The 15,942-nt window shown below is 37.2% G+C and overlaps 1 protein-coding gene across 10 annotated transcripts in view; it reads left to right on the top strand.

The window, feature by feature from the left end:
• Positions 1 to 15,942, top strand: part of GPCPD1 (glycerophosphocholine phosphodiesterase 1) — a 43,384-nt gene that overhangs the window by 4,941 nt on the left and 22,501 nt on the right. For 5 of the 10 annotated variants that reach the window (XM_088160900.1, XM_088160901.1, XM_088160905.1 and 2 more), the window contains exons 3-7: positions 4,211 to 4,313; positions 4,406 to 4,491; positions 7,907 to 7,991; positions 8,882 to 8,975; positions 15,211 to 15,286. In XM_088160900.1, coding sequence (XP_088017026.1) covers positions 4,443 to 4,491; positions 7,907 to 7,991; positions 8,882 to 8,975; positions 15,211 to 15,286 — 304 coding nt within the window. In that variant the 5' untranslated portion in view covers positions 4,211 to 4,313; positions 4,406 to 4,442. The remainder of the gene's footprint in view (positions 1 to 4,210; positions 4,314 to 4,405; positions 4,492 to 7,906; positions 7,992 to 8,881; positions 8,976 to 15,210; positions 15,287 to 15,942) is intronic. The other 5 variants (XM_014892622.2, XM_088160903.1, XM_088160898.1 and 2 more) reach the window with 1 other exon arrangement.

Raw genomic sequence — 15,942 nt, 5'->3', positions numbered from 1 at the left:
AAGCAGTCAGCACCTCTTAAATCATATTGGAAAGGTTAGGGAAGTTAAGGGTGGGGCAGAATAATCCACTAAAGCTGAAGGCTTGTAAAAGGTGTTAGTATATCACCAGACCTGTAAGCCAGAAGGTTCAAATGAACTTCAAGATTTGAATTAATAAATCAAGTCTCTGTCCTGGTATGTTTTTAATTATAACAAAAAAATGTTTTGGTCTTCCCTATCCACGATGACCTTTATTACATCATTTTAGAGGAAATCTATGATACTTTGTGACTCTTTAATAGTTGATTGTGTTGTGGCATCTTTTCTTTCTTACTTGCATTTTCTAGAAGCTCTCTTTTAGCATCAGAGAGGGCAGAGTTTGGATTTCTTATTCTTTTCTTCCTATTAATGTTTCATGTTAGCTTGTTATTTTGTTTGGTTTGGTCTTTTTGTTTGCTTTTTTGGGGTTTTCTTTTTTGTTTGTTTGTTTTCTGTGGTTTTCTTTTGTTTTGTGGGGGTTTTTTTGGGTTTTTTGGTTGTTTTTTTTTTTTTTTTTGTGAAGTGCTGATGTGTCTCTACCTGTGTGATATGTCTTTCCCATGAGGAAAACTGATATTTAAGTGTTCACTGCTTTCTTGCATCTGGTTGTAGTCTATAAAAGCTGACCAAAGGAAGGGAGGAAGTGTAATGTAGGAAGAGGAGCAATTGTTTGCACCCCAGATTAGTATCTGAATGCCTGTTGCTACAGCAGATGTGAATTCAGCTTTATTACTTTTGAATTCTGGTTGTTTGGAAAGGGTTGTTGCACAAGGATTTCTAGTTTGTAAATCTGCTCAATCGATTTTATTAATATTTGCTGATCAGGAAGTGTTTATAATTTTTAATGTAAGTGTTCTAATTTGCTTCAGTTCCCTTAACAGTTATGGCATGACCCCCTCTGAACTGAGGATTCTTTGCATTCTCCTGAAAATCCATCATTTACAGGAGTGGGGAGCAAAAGAGGATTTTGTTAATTCTTTGCCAGCTTCTTTGGTTAAGTAGTGCTGAAAATCTGAAGGAAGGAACATCATGTTTCAGAGATGCCTGACACTTAGAGGTCAGAGGATTTGATTGTTAAAGCTTGCCATTCCACTTTGGGAATTAATTTATTATGTCTTTTTAGGAGCCATCACTAACTAGACAGCTAAACTTAGGTTGTTTTTTATTCCTCCCCCCAAAGTAAAATGTTTTTGTATCATGTCCTGAAAGCACAGACTCCTTTTATAAGTGCATCATAATATACCACATAGGCTTGATTCCTTAAGAAAAAGCTGGCTTGGTTTTTCCTTACTGTGTTTGCATTCAGTGCTCTGCTAGACGACACGTTTTTTTCAGAATGAGGGGTGGTACTTTGACTCTAAATATAAGTGCAATACCTGTACCTTCAGTTCTGCTAGAAAAAAACATGTCCTTGCTTGGTGAGTGGAATTTTTCTTTTCATATGCATCTCTTGGGTAGGTTGAATAGGTTTTTGAGATAAAATGCATTTGAGTAGAATTTTGGCAATTTTATAAAGTCAGTTTATCAAAATCTCCTTACAACTGGCTACTTCTGTATAGAAAAGTAAAATTATTTTGAGACGTTTAGAAAAGCCCACACCTGTCTTGCAAGTAGGTATATAGAATTTTTACAAGATTGGCTAAAAGCCTTATAAACTTAGGAGAATTTTGGATGTTTCTCTAGGAGCAGTTGGGTAGTTAGTTAAGTAGGACACATGCTGGTTTTTGTGAAGTTTAAATTTGAGTTGTTGCATTGGCTTTGGAAACAGCTTTTTTTTTTTTTTTTTCCCCCAAGCCAAAAGCAGTTCTTGCTTTGAGGAACTGGGTGCACACATGTGTTGGTTTGAAAGTAAAACCAGTGCGAGACTCCAAGTCAGTAATACAATTTAATAGGAGAAAAGAGAAAAAATAAAATACATGCAATAATATAAAAGAAAAACCACCAACAAAGTCAGAAACACAACCTGACACCCTGTCAGTCAGGGTGTTGGTAGCAGTCCATATAAATGGTGGCTGCAGTCCTCCTGGATGACAGATGTGATTCAGTTGAAGCAGTGCTCCTGTAGAAGGTGCAGTTTTCCTCCGAAGATCCAGCGATGATGTGGAAATGGTCCTACTTTCCTCTGGGATCCAGTTGAAAGTTCTGCCTTCGCGTCCCAAACCCCACTTTTTATCTAGGTAGGAAAGGCGTGTCTCCTGCCCCTGGCTGGGGCATCTCCCAATGGGATGATGTAATCTTATCAGTCACGCAATAGGACTTAATGGCCCATTAACGGAATATATCTTCTGGAGGAGGGATGGGTTGTGAATAGATAACGATGATCATCCCCCGATTTTATCAGATGGCACATCAGCAGAGGATATCTCCCACAGAGATAAGGATCACCACCCCTCCCACATTTCAACAGATGGTGATAGAATACACATTTTTGCATTGTACCCAATACATCACATCGGCTTTCACTTTCCTGCTTTGTAGACTTTTGCAAGGCATTTTTTGCATGCTTCATTTCCTCTTTGGCTCCTCTGCCCTTTTAGGTAAAGGAAGTCCGAGCAAGGGCATTTGGTGAACACAGCCAAGCCCTGACTACTGGTGTTATCATAAATGCACACTAGTAATTTATATTCTCTGCGTTACACTGAGATTTTTTTGTCATATTAAACCAGTTTCATGAGTCCAGTCTTAGTTTCAGCACTGAAATGTGCTATGCTTCTCTCTATAAATAACTGCTAAAAACAAGTGCTAGAATGTGTCACTTAACATACACAGTGACTAGTGACACACATGAGAAAGTTCCTAAAGGGCGTGCCCCTCATGGAGTTCCTGTTTATCAACTGCTTATTTCTAGCTTCAGTAATCTGGGATTTTATCATTTGCAGAATAATAAAATTTGTGAAAGACAAATGCAGAATTGGAATATGTGACCAGAAACCTACCATATTTCTACTATCTTTTTGCTCTTACTTTACTACTGAGAAGTCATCTTCCTTGACATGGAAAAGGAAAATAAGGGAGGAGAAAAAGGAATGTAAAGTAAAGGCAGCTGTAGTTACAATAGGAACAGAGGAGGAGGGTTCTAATTGAGAGGGGGAGGAGAAGATCCAGAACAAACAGTTTGAAAGGTTCAATACACGCAACAACATTTTAAATGTCCTCAAGGAGTGAGGTTTGATCTTTTCCCCCTCCTGTTTGATATCTATTTTTTGCTTTCAAGGCATGTTTATCTGTCCTGTGCTCTTTGAAGGCAAGGGCTTCCCCTTTAGTAGTAGAGCTAATGAAAGGCAAGTTTTTCTTCAGTGTTGTTAGGTCTTTGTGATGTTGTTATTAAAGGACTGCTGACGAAGATTGTACTGAAATAGCACTTTATTTGTCCTTTTCAAAAATAGCAGTAGTAACATTCTACTTCCTTGGTTAAAAAAAAACCCAACAAACAAAACACACACAGAACAAAAAGCCCCCCACAGTAATGTAAAGAACAGGATTAATTGAAACCATTGCAGAATTTATTCTGCACATAATTAGTACAGTTATTTTGTATCCCATATCCAGATGGATATACTTGAGTGATGACAATCTAGCAACATCCATATGTGGACTTTACTATGACTGCTCATTATGTAAATTATATAAAAGGATGTGATACAACAGTAGTGCTTCTGCTGTAATGGTGAAAGTGGGGTTTTGCCAGTTTCTTTTCATTCAAGGTGTTGTGTACTGGAGGAGAAAATTGAGGCAGAGTCAGTCTTGCAGCTGCTGTCCTGGCTGAAGGTAGTCCCTTCCTGCTGTGATGCTTTGAAGACTGCTTGGGGGTTCCAGTTGCTACTGGTGCTTCCTGTGAAAGCCTGGACATAAGGGAGCAGAGTCTACAGTGATGGACAAGTGACAGTAGAGAGCTGTCCTCTGTTACGGGTTGTTCTCTTTCTCCTTCAAGGTGGTTGTGCTTCTGTGTGGAAACTTTCTTGTGCTTTGTAGAGGATGCTGAAGAATAGCACAGATGACACAGAAGATACTGTTTGCCAAGGGTCATAATCTTAAATCTCTTAAAACCTTCTAGTGGCCTGGAAGTGGTCCTTATAAGCAAAATTAGTCAAAAAAGAGAGTTCTGAAAAATCTCAGCTGAAGACTGATAAATGCTGCAGGATACTGATATTTGCTTATGGTATTTGATTTAGTAGTCTTTTTCTTGTGCCAGTGTTGCAGCTGGATGCTGTTTTCTGGGTCTGCAGCTGCTTTTAAAGAGCTTTCCGCTTCTCCTGCTCACTCAAACAGTAACGTCACAAGTGGCTTGCTTCCCTGTAAGTGGTGGGATTTTTGTTTCCTCTTACTTAGAACAGCAACAAATGCAGTGTTTGTTCCTCAAATTAGTATCTTTTTCCTCCCACTATAGGAGATTTCAGCTATCTCAAGACAAAAGTACTGCAGAAATGACCTCTTGTCAAGTCACTTTTGAAGTAAGAGGATCATCAGCAGCAGGTACTCAAATCATGGTTTGTCCTTTTTGTATGGTTGGTGTAGGAGAAAACTTAGTAGAGGAGTATTCAAAGGCTGTCTTGTCTGTTTTCCTCAGAGATAAAAGAACATATTCGTTCTAATATCAGAATGATAAATCTTTGTAAAATATATTAAGACATTACACCTATGAATTTGAAAATCATAGTTGGAAAATAAATTTTACCTCTTTCTCCAAACAAAAATTTCATAATGTACTAGAGATGTTGATCCTAACTGAAATGGTTATGATTTTAAACCAATCTTCTCTTTAGTACCTTTTAATTCAATGGAAACAAGCATTTGTATTCTGAACCATGATATTTAGGCACACATTGATGTGTTCATTCTGTTTTTCATTCTCTCTGCATCCCTGTTGAAAGTTCTCACAAGATGTGAGTTCTATGAGAAGTTACAGGCAGAAAGAATATGCAGCTTAATTCAGTATTCTGTCTATGAAAAAAAAAGTGTAAAATAACATCTGTAATCAAAATGAGGAACACAAGGTATCACATCAGGTAGAGCATGAAGATCTGGTGTTGATAAACTGTGCATATTACATTGACCTTCATCTTCAGGAACTTGGAAGGAAGGAGTGGTGTAACCACAGCTGGTAAGTGAGGCCCACACAACTGCTCCCAGCCATATTCCTTCCCAGCTTCTTGTATGCCCCCAGCCTCCTCTCTGGTGGGAAGAGAACAGAAAAGGCCTTGATTTCTCAGCACTGCCCAGAAGTAACTGAAATATCCCCGTTAGCAGCACTGCACCCAGGACAAATTCAAAACACAGCTGTTGTGAAGAAAATTGACTCTACCCCAGGCAAAAACCAGCACAGAAGTTACACCAAAAGAGTAATTGATGGTTACCTAACAGAAGCAGATGAATGTGGGAGCAGATAGGCAAAATTCCTGTGCCAGGCCAGAAATACATCCTGTAGTTGGTGGGGAAGAAAATGATAAAAATATTTTATGTGTTTTGACATCTGCCCTGTGTTAGACCCTCTCCTGTGTTTCTCCCTTGTGATTTGGCATTTGGGAACTGAAAACTGATACTCAATGTCGACTTGAAGCTGTTAGTAAGGAGTAGAGTTTTTTATAGCATTCTGGAGAAAATTTTGAAGTTTTAGCGTAAATTTACCTTAGCTTAAGACTGGTGTAGCTGTACGATGGAGTATTGCAAGCTGTGCCCCCTTTGTCCTCCTTATACTGTTGCTTCCACAGCTGTGATGGCACTGTCACTAGCAAAGCTGACTTTGGATGTATAATTTCTTGCACTAATAATATCTGCAATGAAAAGTAGGATTAGTGAGAACTAGATCCTGCCTCAGTGGCTGTTCACAAAGAATTATCTGAAAATACTTATAAGCATAAAGAGATGACAATATTAATATTGTTGGGTTTTTGGTTATTCTTGTTGGATCAGTGAGGCTGTTGGAAGCTTTGAGTTGCAGCAGACGGCTTAGATTAACTTTCTTTGCAGTAGATGAAGGATCTCTGCCAGGAGCACCCTTGAATTCCATGACAGGGAGAGGTGAGAAGCAGAGGACCCCTAAGCTTGAAATACAAACCCAACCCAAGCCCCACTGTGTTCAGAATTGCCTATGGGAAGGCAGTTTGTCATACATTTCACTTTGGCTTTACTGGGTAATTAAAGGCAGTGTTTTACAAATGCTAATTTGACCTCAGTGCAGTTGTTGAAGAGAGCTTGGGGTGGCTTTGCATCCAGCGTTGCCTTTTGTGTGTAGTGCCTTACTGACTGAGAGGTGGTCATTGGATGCTCACACATTTTTTAAGAGCCCAGAGAACTATTCCAGCTGGCACCTATTAAAAGGAATATAGTTAGATGGTGCTTCAAAAGTTGGCCGTGTGTACCCGAAGATGTATTAAGTACTGCTATTTTAAAGGGATGCTAAAAGAATTTTAGCTTCTTTTTAATATCTCCACTCAGAAATTCTACCTGTGTGATGTTCAGGTGGTCTTCCCTCCCCACTTTATCCTCCCTGCAAAAACAAATCATCATGCGCCTTGAGAATAGGATGGAAAAAGGAAAGCATCTGACATAGTCAGTTGCTTACTAAATATATATAATGCAGATGTTTGTCTGCATTTCTGTGCTTACAGTGAGCATCCAGAAATCTCAGGCTTCTTTTTTATAAATGAATTGCAGCAAAGGTTTGCTTGGTTTTTTTTTTTTTAACAACTGAAGTTCAAGGTGTTATCTAAAATTATTTCAGTAAGCTGCTTTCAGAGAAAAACTGTCTTACTTTCTGTCTTCTGTAGACTTTTTTCCCCTTGGTCTGCAGAGGCTTCTTTGATAAATAGGCCTGGTGGTATCCCTTATTAGTTTAACTGGAGGAAAGGGACACAATTTTAGAGACATAATGACATCCTCAAAGCTGTACCTGTGTACTTTGAAGTGTCAGCTGTGATATGTGGCTTAGGAAAAGGTAGTGTACACTTGTTGCATACAGTTTGTTTACTTTGTGTCTTGGGATTATTGTGTCCCCCACACTACTCACTTTGAGAACAGGAAATAAGTCAGAGATGCTTGTATTGTTCTTTAGTGGTGCCTAACTGTACTTTAAGACTCCATATTTTCTCATTCTGCAATGGCTTTTTATTATGTCCAAAAATCTTGTTGAAACCCTGTAAGAGCGAAATACTGATTTGTTCTTTCCGTTAGTATTTATCATTGTTGTTCTTAGTCAGATACATATAGGTTTTATATTAAAAACAAGGGTTCATTGTAATGGTCACTTTGGGATATCCCAAAATTAAATATACTGTTGTGACCTTTTGAGTTCTGTATGTATGTATGCATTAAGATAAGTGTGACAATTTCATGTGGGTTTTTTGTGTAGCAAGATGTTACATGTTTTGATGTCCAGTAAAAACTGAAAGCATAGCAGCAAAATTAGTTTTATTTCTCTTGGGAATCAAATTAATTGGGTATGTTGCCTTGGGAATAATGCTAGCAACTTCCTGTTTGTCTGTGCTTTCTAAATTGTTGGTATGAATTTGAGGAATGTGAACTTATATTAAAAAACACAGAGTATCTAGGAAAATAACTGTGTCTTGAGATTAAACATTTTACTGTGAAAATGTTCCTGAGATTCCCAGAGATGTTTTGAGCACAATTCCTTAAGAGTGGTTTGGAAGCCAACTTTTTTAAGGGCTGAGGTTGTCAGTAGTCCCTCTCTCAGGTCCTTGGGATGATGATGAAAATGCTGTTGTAGTTTTGGGTGGGGTAAGAGTCCTTTCTGGACAGGAGGGATTTTAGATGAGTGATTCTGGTCTATATATTTAAAATTTTTGAAAGTTTGACTGTGGCTGTACTTTTTTAATGCCATCTAGCCTGGAGTAATGATGATTGTGGATTTTTTTCTGTTTGGATTTTTTAGGAGAGGTTTTCGCAATATGTGGGAGCTGCAGTGCTTTGGGAAATTGGAATCCCCAAGCTGCAGTGGTCCTCCAGCCTGAGGATATGTAAGTTGGTTGTGATTTTTGGTTTTCTTTGGGGGATGTTTTTTCTTCTTTTTGAATTAGTTTTTACTTGTTCCATTTGAAGTAGCTGGAGTTCTGAAGCAACAAATTTATTCTGACTTTGAGTTTATAAACTCTTGAGCTGCATGTACTGTTAGTAGAACTCCAGTTGCCCTTGAGCACTTTGAATGCGTAGGAATATGTTTAAGAAAATATGAAACTTGGGTGTGCTTTTCTAGTTACAGATGAAGCTTCTGTTGTGGCTGGCATCTCAGTAGTTTAGCTGTAGATACGTGGAGTAAGAAACTGCTTTGGGGCAGTTAACCTGTGCAGCAGGTTATAGGAGATGTATAGGCTAAAAAGAAAGTAAAGACTATAAACAAGTTATTATTGTGCTAGGAAGTGATGGGGAGGAGATTATTTAAACTGAAAGTTGCATTAAAATTCTTCAGGGGAGAGGATGTGTCTATAAGCATAAGTGTACGTAAAGAACATTTAATTGCAGGGACAAATTCAGTATTTTCCTAAAATGGTGCCAGCCATTATGTGATGCAGGAAAATAGGGCATGCAGCTGTGTTTGTAATTCTGTCAGTGACTTGCTGTGTGATCTTGGTTGAGTTTCTGAATCACTTCACCATGTTTTTCCCATCTGTTCAACGGGGATGAGAATTCTTGCTCTCTTAGTGCACTTCAGATCTGTCGATCAAAAAGTTCAGTTTCAATTCTATGTCTCCTGTTCTGTGCAGATTTGGCCAAAGTGTTTTGTAATAGCTTTCCTTACAGCAATACACTAGACTTTATTTTAGAATATTACTATACATATATCTGAGGTGGCTGTTAGGCTGTGTTTTGAAACTTGTTTTGGTTGGTTGTTTTTTTTCTTTTTCCACAGTCCGTCTCAGAAAACTTGGAAAGCTACTGTAGAGCTTCCTAGAGGAGTTCCTGTTCAGTATCGGTATTTTAAAGGATACTTTCTAGAACCTAAGGTATGTACAATCTTTTCTACTTTAAGTTGGTTCATCCCCAGTAAAAAGTCTCATACTTGAAATAAAGAAAGGATTTCCTAAGTTAAACATGAGGGTTTTTTAAAATAAGTCTTGAATTGCAGTATGTGAAGCATTAAAACATTTGTGGAAATACTCACAGTTCACTTCTGAAAATACATGACCATATACTGTTAACTTTAATTTTATTCTCTTCTTTCTTTTACCAGTGTTAGTGTCTAAAAATTTCAGTGGTTAAGAAATCTCTGACGTTTTTATAAAGCTTAAATAATATAGTGAAGTTCTCATAGTTAGAATTGAATATGGATTTCAGCAGGGCATGGATCTCAAGTGACCCATGGAAGGAACGGGATCGTATGTGATATCTATAGCTTCCGTCTTGTATGATAGGTTGGAAGCAAGTGATAGGAGAAAAATGGTTACTGTTGGAGGTGCATTAAAACTTTTAAAAGTTTTTAAAATCACTGCAGATTTGTTTTTGTGAAGCATGAGAAGTATGTTAATTATGCAGCACAAAATCTGGTTAATAAGTTAATGTCTTGAAGTGAAAAGGTGAAACAAGGGATGAGGCATCCCATTGTTTTCTGTATGTTTGTATATAGGTATTTGCACGACTTGAAAGGAAAGTAAACACTCAAGAGACAGAGGTATTGATGTCAAAGTTGAATATGACTTGAAGTTACATAAATTAGAGTTTAATGTAGGTGGCAGTGTACCGATTTGTAAACATTACACTAAGGTGGGGGAAGTTCTTCAGATGCGATGAGGCTGCATCCAGGAAAATAAGCAACTACTCTTGAACTGTTTTTCATAATAACAAATAATAACCTTAAGAAATTTAATCTTGCCTTTGCTGTTTCTTATTCCATTAATATCCTGTAGCTATTCACCGTGGGCTTTAGTTCCTCATTGGAACTGGGATTACCAAGGCTGTAGCTAAATGTGCAAAGGAGTTACAGAACCATCTCATCAATATCTTTTAAAAAATTCAAATTACTGTCAAGACCATGTAAGTTTTTGTCAGCCTCTTTTTCACAAAAAAAAATTGTCAGAGGTATCATCTCAGTGAATAATACTGATTTCAAATGAAACAATTCTGTTTTTTTCATTAGAGCATATGAAATAGTCCAGTCAGAAACTGGTATTTAAATTGGTACTTTGAGGCAAAAGAAGGGAAGGTCCATAATAGATTTCTTTTGCTGAGGTCAAACTGAGGCCAAAAATAGGTTAATTCTTAGAGCTCAGCAGCTCTGATGGGACTCAGCATTTTTTTGCACAGGCACCTAAGTTTAAATGTAAGTAACAGCACACTTGAAAAAGCAGGTAGCGAGCAGAGGCTGAGCCGCAGATGATAGACAATACAACTTTTGTTTTACCATTTGCAAAAGTTTACCCTCTGTATTGGTGAGTGTGTTTCTTTGAGTAGGTGCTCTGTATTGTGCACACTTTATGCACCGTGTGATGCAGAGTCTGCCAAGGTAAGTATGAATTTTATGCAATACCAGCATAAAGAGCTCCTAAATGTAAAGACCAGGAAAAAAGGAAACCACCCTACAAAACAAAGTGTGTGAATTCCTGAGGTACAGGGTTATCAGCTTAGTGGTGTCTGGCTTGTACTTGTTAAATGCACAGGACTTTATTTCTTATAAAATTAAGTCTTTTGAAGAAAAGAAATCCATGTACAGTGCTTTTCTCCTCTTTTTGTAAAACTTTTTCATTGCTCTTCAAGAGGAACAGAAATATCATATACAGTATAGTGCAAGTGAGACAGTACATGGAGAATTTTAGCATTAAGGAAATGCTCATATGGAAAAGATACTTTTGAGTTAAATTATTCTGCATATTTTTATTTCAGAATTTTTTCATTAGGCGTTGCATGTGATTAATCTCCTAAATTTGACAAGCTGGCAATATATGATCTCTGACACTGAAGTTTTTATATAAATTTTATGTGTAGAAAAGTAACAGTGTAATCTTAAATATATGTGCAAGTCTGAGCGTATGAATGTGATATCACATAATTAGTAAATCATGCTGAAAGACAGATCCTCCTGAAGTTAGTGTTCCCTTCTACACCAGCTGCATCTGTGAATATGCTTGAGTTGGACATGGGGATGATGATACATGTTTACACAGAGAGATGGTAGTTCCTAGATTACCCATAGTAATGCTACAGGCTAGATGTGAAAATAGATAGAATAATTGACATTTTATTTTTAAAAAGTGAAGTCTTTTCCTCCCCTCCCTTTAAGAAGATCATAATTTGATCTTAACTTTTTTTTTTACTTGAAGGAAAGTTTGATGTAATGGAAAGTTTTGTATGTAGTGAAGCATATTGGTGTTGACATAACTGTGGTTATGTAAATAGCAGGGTTTTTTTTAAATACTCAATATATTGAAATTCCTGGCATTTTTGCAGCAATACAAATATATATACAAAGAATATTTTACTATGAAACTGGTGTCAGGTCTTGGTTCCTGCATATCAAGAGATTTTACTGTGTTGCAAACGTTTTGATCTTAAGCATTTTAAAAGAAAAATAAATACACACTCTTGGATGAAGTAAGATAGTAACTTAAGCTATTTTGCTCGAGGTTGTTCTTTCCTTGAATATAGTCTGGTACCAGTGAGCTCCCTGTGAGGATCTTCCTGAGTTTTATTCTGCACTCACTTTCTGTTTGTGGCAGAGGTACAGGTGGTGGGTTATGAGGGGGTTTGTGTGAGGCACACCAAAACTCCCTTGGCTGGAATTTGTCTTCTGTGTATCTTTCATTTTAGAATAATAATTTTAAATACATTGTTTGCATGATGCATATTAAAAACCTTAGTAAGGAGCACACCTTATTCTGTTTGGCTGTGTTCTGTATTTGCTTTTAAAGCTGTAAATAAGCATGCAAGTTCATGGTTACTTCTTTCAAGGCAAGTGTGAAATAACTAAGCTATCTGTGCATGTAGCAGAACTTCAGAAACTGGATTGGAGGACATTTTTCTCACTTTCTGCTTACAGAGATTTCAAATGAGAGTTAAATTTACTTTTTTAAAGTGTAAGTAAATAAATCCATTTAGTGCCTTGATTATAGTAATAAAGGTGAAACTTAGACCTAGACTCAGTAATTAATGCCTTAGAAAAGCTTTTTATAGGTTAAGAACCCATGGTTGTCATGATAGTAACAAAGGAATCTGAGATAGCAGATTGTGTGTGAAATTGTTATTGCAAATACTAGAGCTAGAGGTCTTATGACCTCTACTGAGCTCAGCATTTCCTGCCAGGTGACTTTGTGCTGCTGCCTTGCAAGTTAGATATGATAGCTGAATGGCTTTGGTTATTCAGTTTAGTGCTTAATTATTTTCTCTGCATGGTACAGAAATCCAGAGAAATTTTTGTCCGACATGTAGCTTTAGCAACTAAGTTTAATTTAGCTGTTTCATATTATTGAAGTAGATTATCATTCTTGAAACATTTTCAATTAGTGAAGTGCACTTGGCTAAATGTGTTTGTGTGGCATTTTTAAGATTTGGTTGGGTTTTCCCCCCCTCTAATGCCTACTCTATTGTGTTGCCTTAAAGCAGGAGCATGAGAACTGATCTCCTAAATTACCACAGAAGTGTTTTCATTATTTCATTGAGTACCCAGGCACTTCATGCAGGTCGTGCATCTGCTTTGCACCTCTGAGCCATTATGCTAGATATGCGTTTTACCCTTCATTTCAAAAGTGTCTAATAATTGCTGGGGAGGAAGCCCCCAGCTTCTCATAATGGAAGAGGACTTGATTTTTACAGGCAGTTCTTGAATGTCCTTTAAAAGCTTTAAAATTGCATCAGATGTTCAACTAATCAAGATCAAGCACATAATGTTTGTGTTGGCTATTAAAAAACCTGAAAGTGTCTGTATTAGTAGTAAAGGATCCACAGTGCCACTTAGCTCAGTGTATGTATTGCCTGTGAGATGCTTGATGTGACATTTGAATAGATGCCCTTTTAAGACTATCCTCCAGAAACTCTCCTTTTAGGCAACATTACCATGCTATTAGTATTGATGACACATCATTTAATTTTGCTGCTCAGCTGGGCTTGCCTTTCAGATGTGGTCAGTATATGCTACAGAAATGACATTGCTATTTTGACCTCACTGTAACAATGGCTTCTGTTACAGGTAATTAAAACTTTTTTTAAATGCCTGTAAACTCAGAGATGGTCTGAGTAACGATTGAGAGGGTTCTTAGTGTTCACTGTGCCTGTTCTCTAACTAATTGCCCTTTTTTTCCAGGTAGCTTTGCTTGGCTCTTAGTATGGAAAATGTTGAGGGTTCCTGGGATTAAATGCACAATGTATTCCTTTTAGGAGAGGAAATTGTGCTGAGTGTATCTGGCATGGTGTTCTTACTGTTGGGATAATGTTATTCATTCATCATTTTAGGACCTAAATTTAGAATGTACAGTTACAGTAGTGTAAGAAATAAATGGTATTTTCATACAATACATTGGAGGATTTTACAAGGAAAAGCCTTTGCTTACCTTCTCTAGAAAACAGTTTAATTCATGTCAGGAAGATTTGCATTGCCCAGATTCACAAACGAAAGTTTTGCACATGTTAGTGGGAGCTGCTGGCAGAGATCTTGCATGCCTGTATGGGGGGAGTAAATGGCAGCCTCCCTGCTGACAGACATGGTTTGCAGCTTTAGAAACTGTCATTGTGACAGGCAGAGGTCACTGTGCTGTGAAAGAAGGGGAAAGAAACATATTATTTATTTCTCTAGAAATCCTAAGTGTGGTCACTGTAGCAGCAGTGAGAAGTTAGGAACTAAAACTGTCCTGTAACAGGAATAAACTGAAAGCAGTAATATAATTTTATTTATATTATACATGTATTCTGTCTTTAAAACATAACTAAGCATATGTGTTTTATTCTGACATGACCTTTAAGTGTGGATGCCTCTGAACGCCTTAGGAACGTTGCTTTAGCTGAGACTGACAGAGCAAACTCATCCTACTGAGCACTTGTTAAATGTTTGGCATTTGCTGTTAACTCACCCAAAGGCATGGGAGATTAAATGTGGTCAGTGTATGTCAGGAAATCCCATCTGCATGTAAAAAATTTATTGTGTGAGCTGTAATGGGCCAAAGAATTATGGTCCTGTGTAATTTTACTGCTGAGTTTGAAGCTTGTCTGGATGTCCCTGTGGGTCCGAGATCTGTTTAAACAAGAACCTGAAGTACTGGAATGAGTGGGCATTGAAGTTTCCATGTCTTTGGGAATAGTAGCAGGTTTTTTTGGAAATAAGAGTTACTTAGGCCCCAAAACATCAAAATGACAAATTGCAGCTATTTGACAGTGATTTTTACATCTGATAGTAACAACTCTGCCATGCTAGGGGAAACTTCTCAGGGTGACTGAGGCATGTTCTCTCTGTTGTTAAGTTGTGGTCACCTAAAAGCTTTTACCTAGAAAACTATTTCAAAGTTTAATTGTTCTGAAAGAAGAGATTGTGTTACTGTTCTGGTTATCTGAGTCTTGGCTATGTTTGTCAACAAATGTATTCTTTTGGTGGACAATATTTCTTTTTAATGAAAGAATCTAATTTATCCTGCTCCATCTGGAATAAACTGCAGGGCCTTCATTGCTGTCTGATTAGATCAATTATTCGTGTTTTAATTAAGCAGGTAAATAATTTGCTTTCCAGTACCACAACTAAAATAACTGTGTTTTATAATCTTTGAATTTAGTAAGGCAAATTTTGAAGGAGAACCCACCCTTGCAACTGCTATGTGCATGAGTAGATGCTGAATGCTCTTTGGAATTAGAGATGTGGAGTATGTTCTCAAGCTACAGCAACAGTTTATGAAAAACAAAGTGAGCACTCTTAATGAGTTAATTTTTTTTGTACCAGAAGGAAGCTAAAGTAGTCCAGCAGAGTATCTGTTAGCAGTAAAGGTTTAATGATTCCATGTAACTTCTCTGCCATGTCAGACTGTCACAAGTTTTGTCATATGTATTCACACATCAGAGTCATCAGCAGTTGCAAGGGTAAGAAGCCTCATCTGTTTTCTTTCTTTCTCCTTCAGTCTCTCTGTTCTCCTCTCTTTCTTCTTCTCCTCCTTCTTCTGTTACTTTCTTAAATCTCTAAGTTTAGTTCACAGCCATCCCGAACAGCTTCATGGGTACAAAGTCAGATCTAACAAAAGAAATTATTGCAGACATTTAACTTTTAAATTACAGACTATCGATGGTCCCTGCGAAGTCATAGTTCACACGTGGGAGACTCATCTACAACCACGATCAATTACCCCTTTAGGTATGGGCATCAACTGCATCTGTTTGAGGCATATGCATAAGATTGCTGATATGCTGCACACTGGTTTAGAGGGATTGATAGCTATAGTTTAAAAATACTTAAATTTATTAATGTGTGGGAAGTATAGACTTTCTTTGCACAACATGGGCCTTACTCTCAAAATAAATATGTATATATACATAAGTGGCTTCAAAATAGAGTAGATGTGAAATTTTTTGCTGTCATCGTTAAGATTATGTGGGTTGGTTTTTTATTAATTTGGAATTGTAATAATTTTCTGTAAGTTTAATTCTTTGAGACTAAGGATCCATATTATCTTTTTTCAAGAAAATGGGGGGGAGGGTGTGAAGTCACTACCGTTTTTATTTAAGTACTATTTAAATAGTAAAATTTTAAATCAAAAATATTTCATTAGTCTAATTTAAGTAAAGGGATTCATGACAATAGATACATGAATGGACTTATTTACCCGGCAATTAAGCAGAAATGTATTTTGCTGAAAGAGAGAGTGGCATGCAAACTTGAGTATAAGTTACTAATTTTCTGAACAGGGGAAAAAGTTTGAGGTTTAAGAGTGACTGAAATAACCTTTGAATGTAGCTTGTAGTTTAGATCTCTTAGGCTGCTATGGCATGTTTTATGCACTGTCTTTTCTA

Source organism: Sturnus vulgaris, chromosome 3 (genome assembly GCF_052056855.1).
Source record: "Sturnus vulgaris isolate bStuVul1 chromosome 3, bStuVul1.hap1, whole genome shotgun sequence".
NCBI classification, from domain to species: domain Eukaryota; kingdom Metazoa; phylum Chordata; class Aves; order Passeriformes; family Sturnidae; genus Sturnus; species Sturnus vulgaris.
This window is presented reverse-complemented; position numbering and strand designations above follow the sequence as displayed.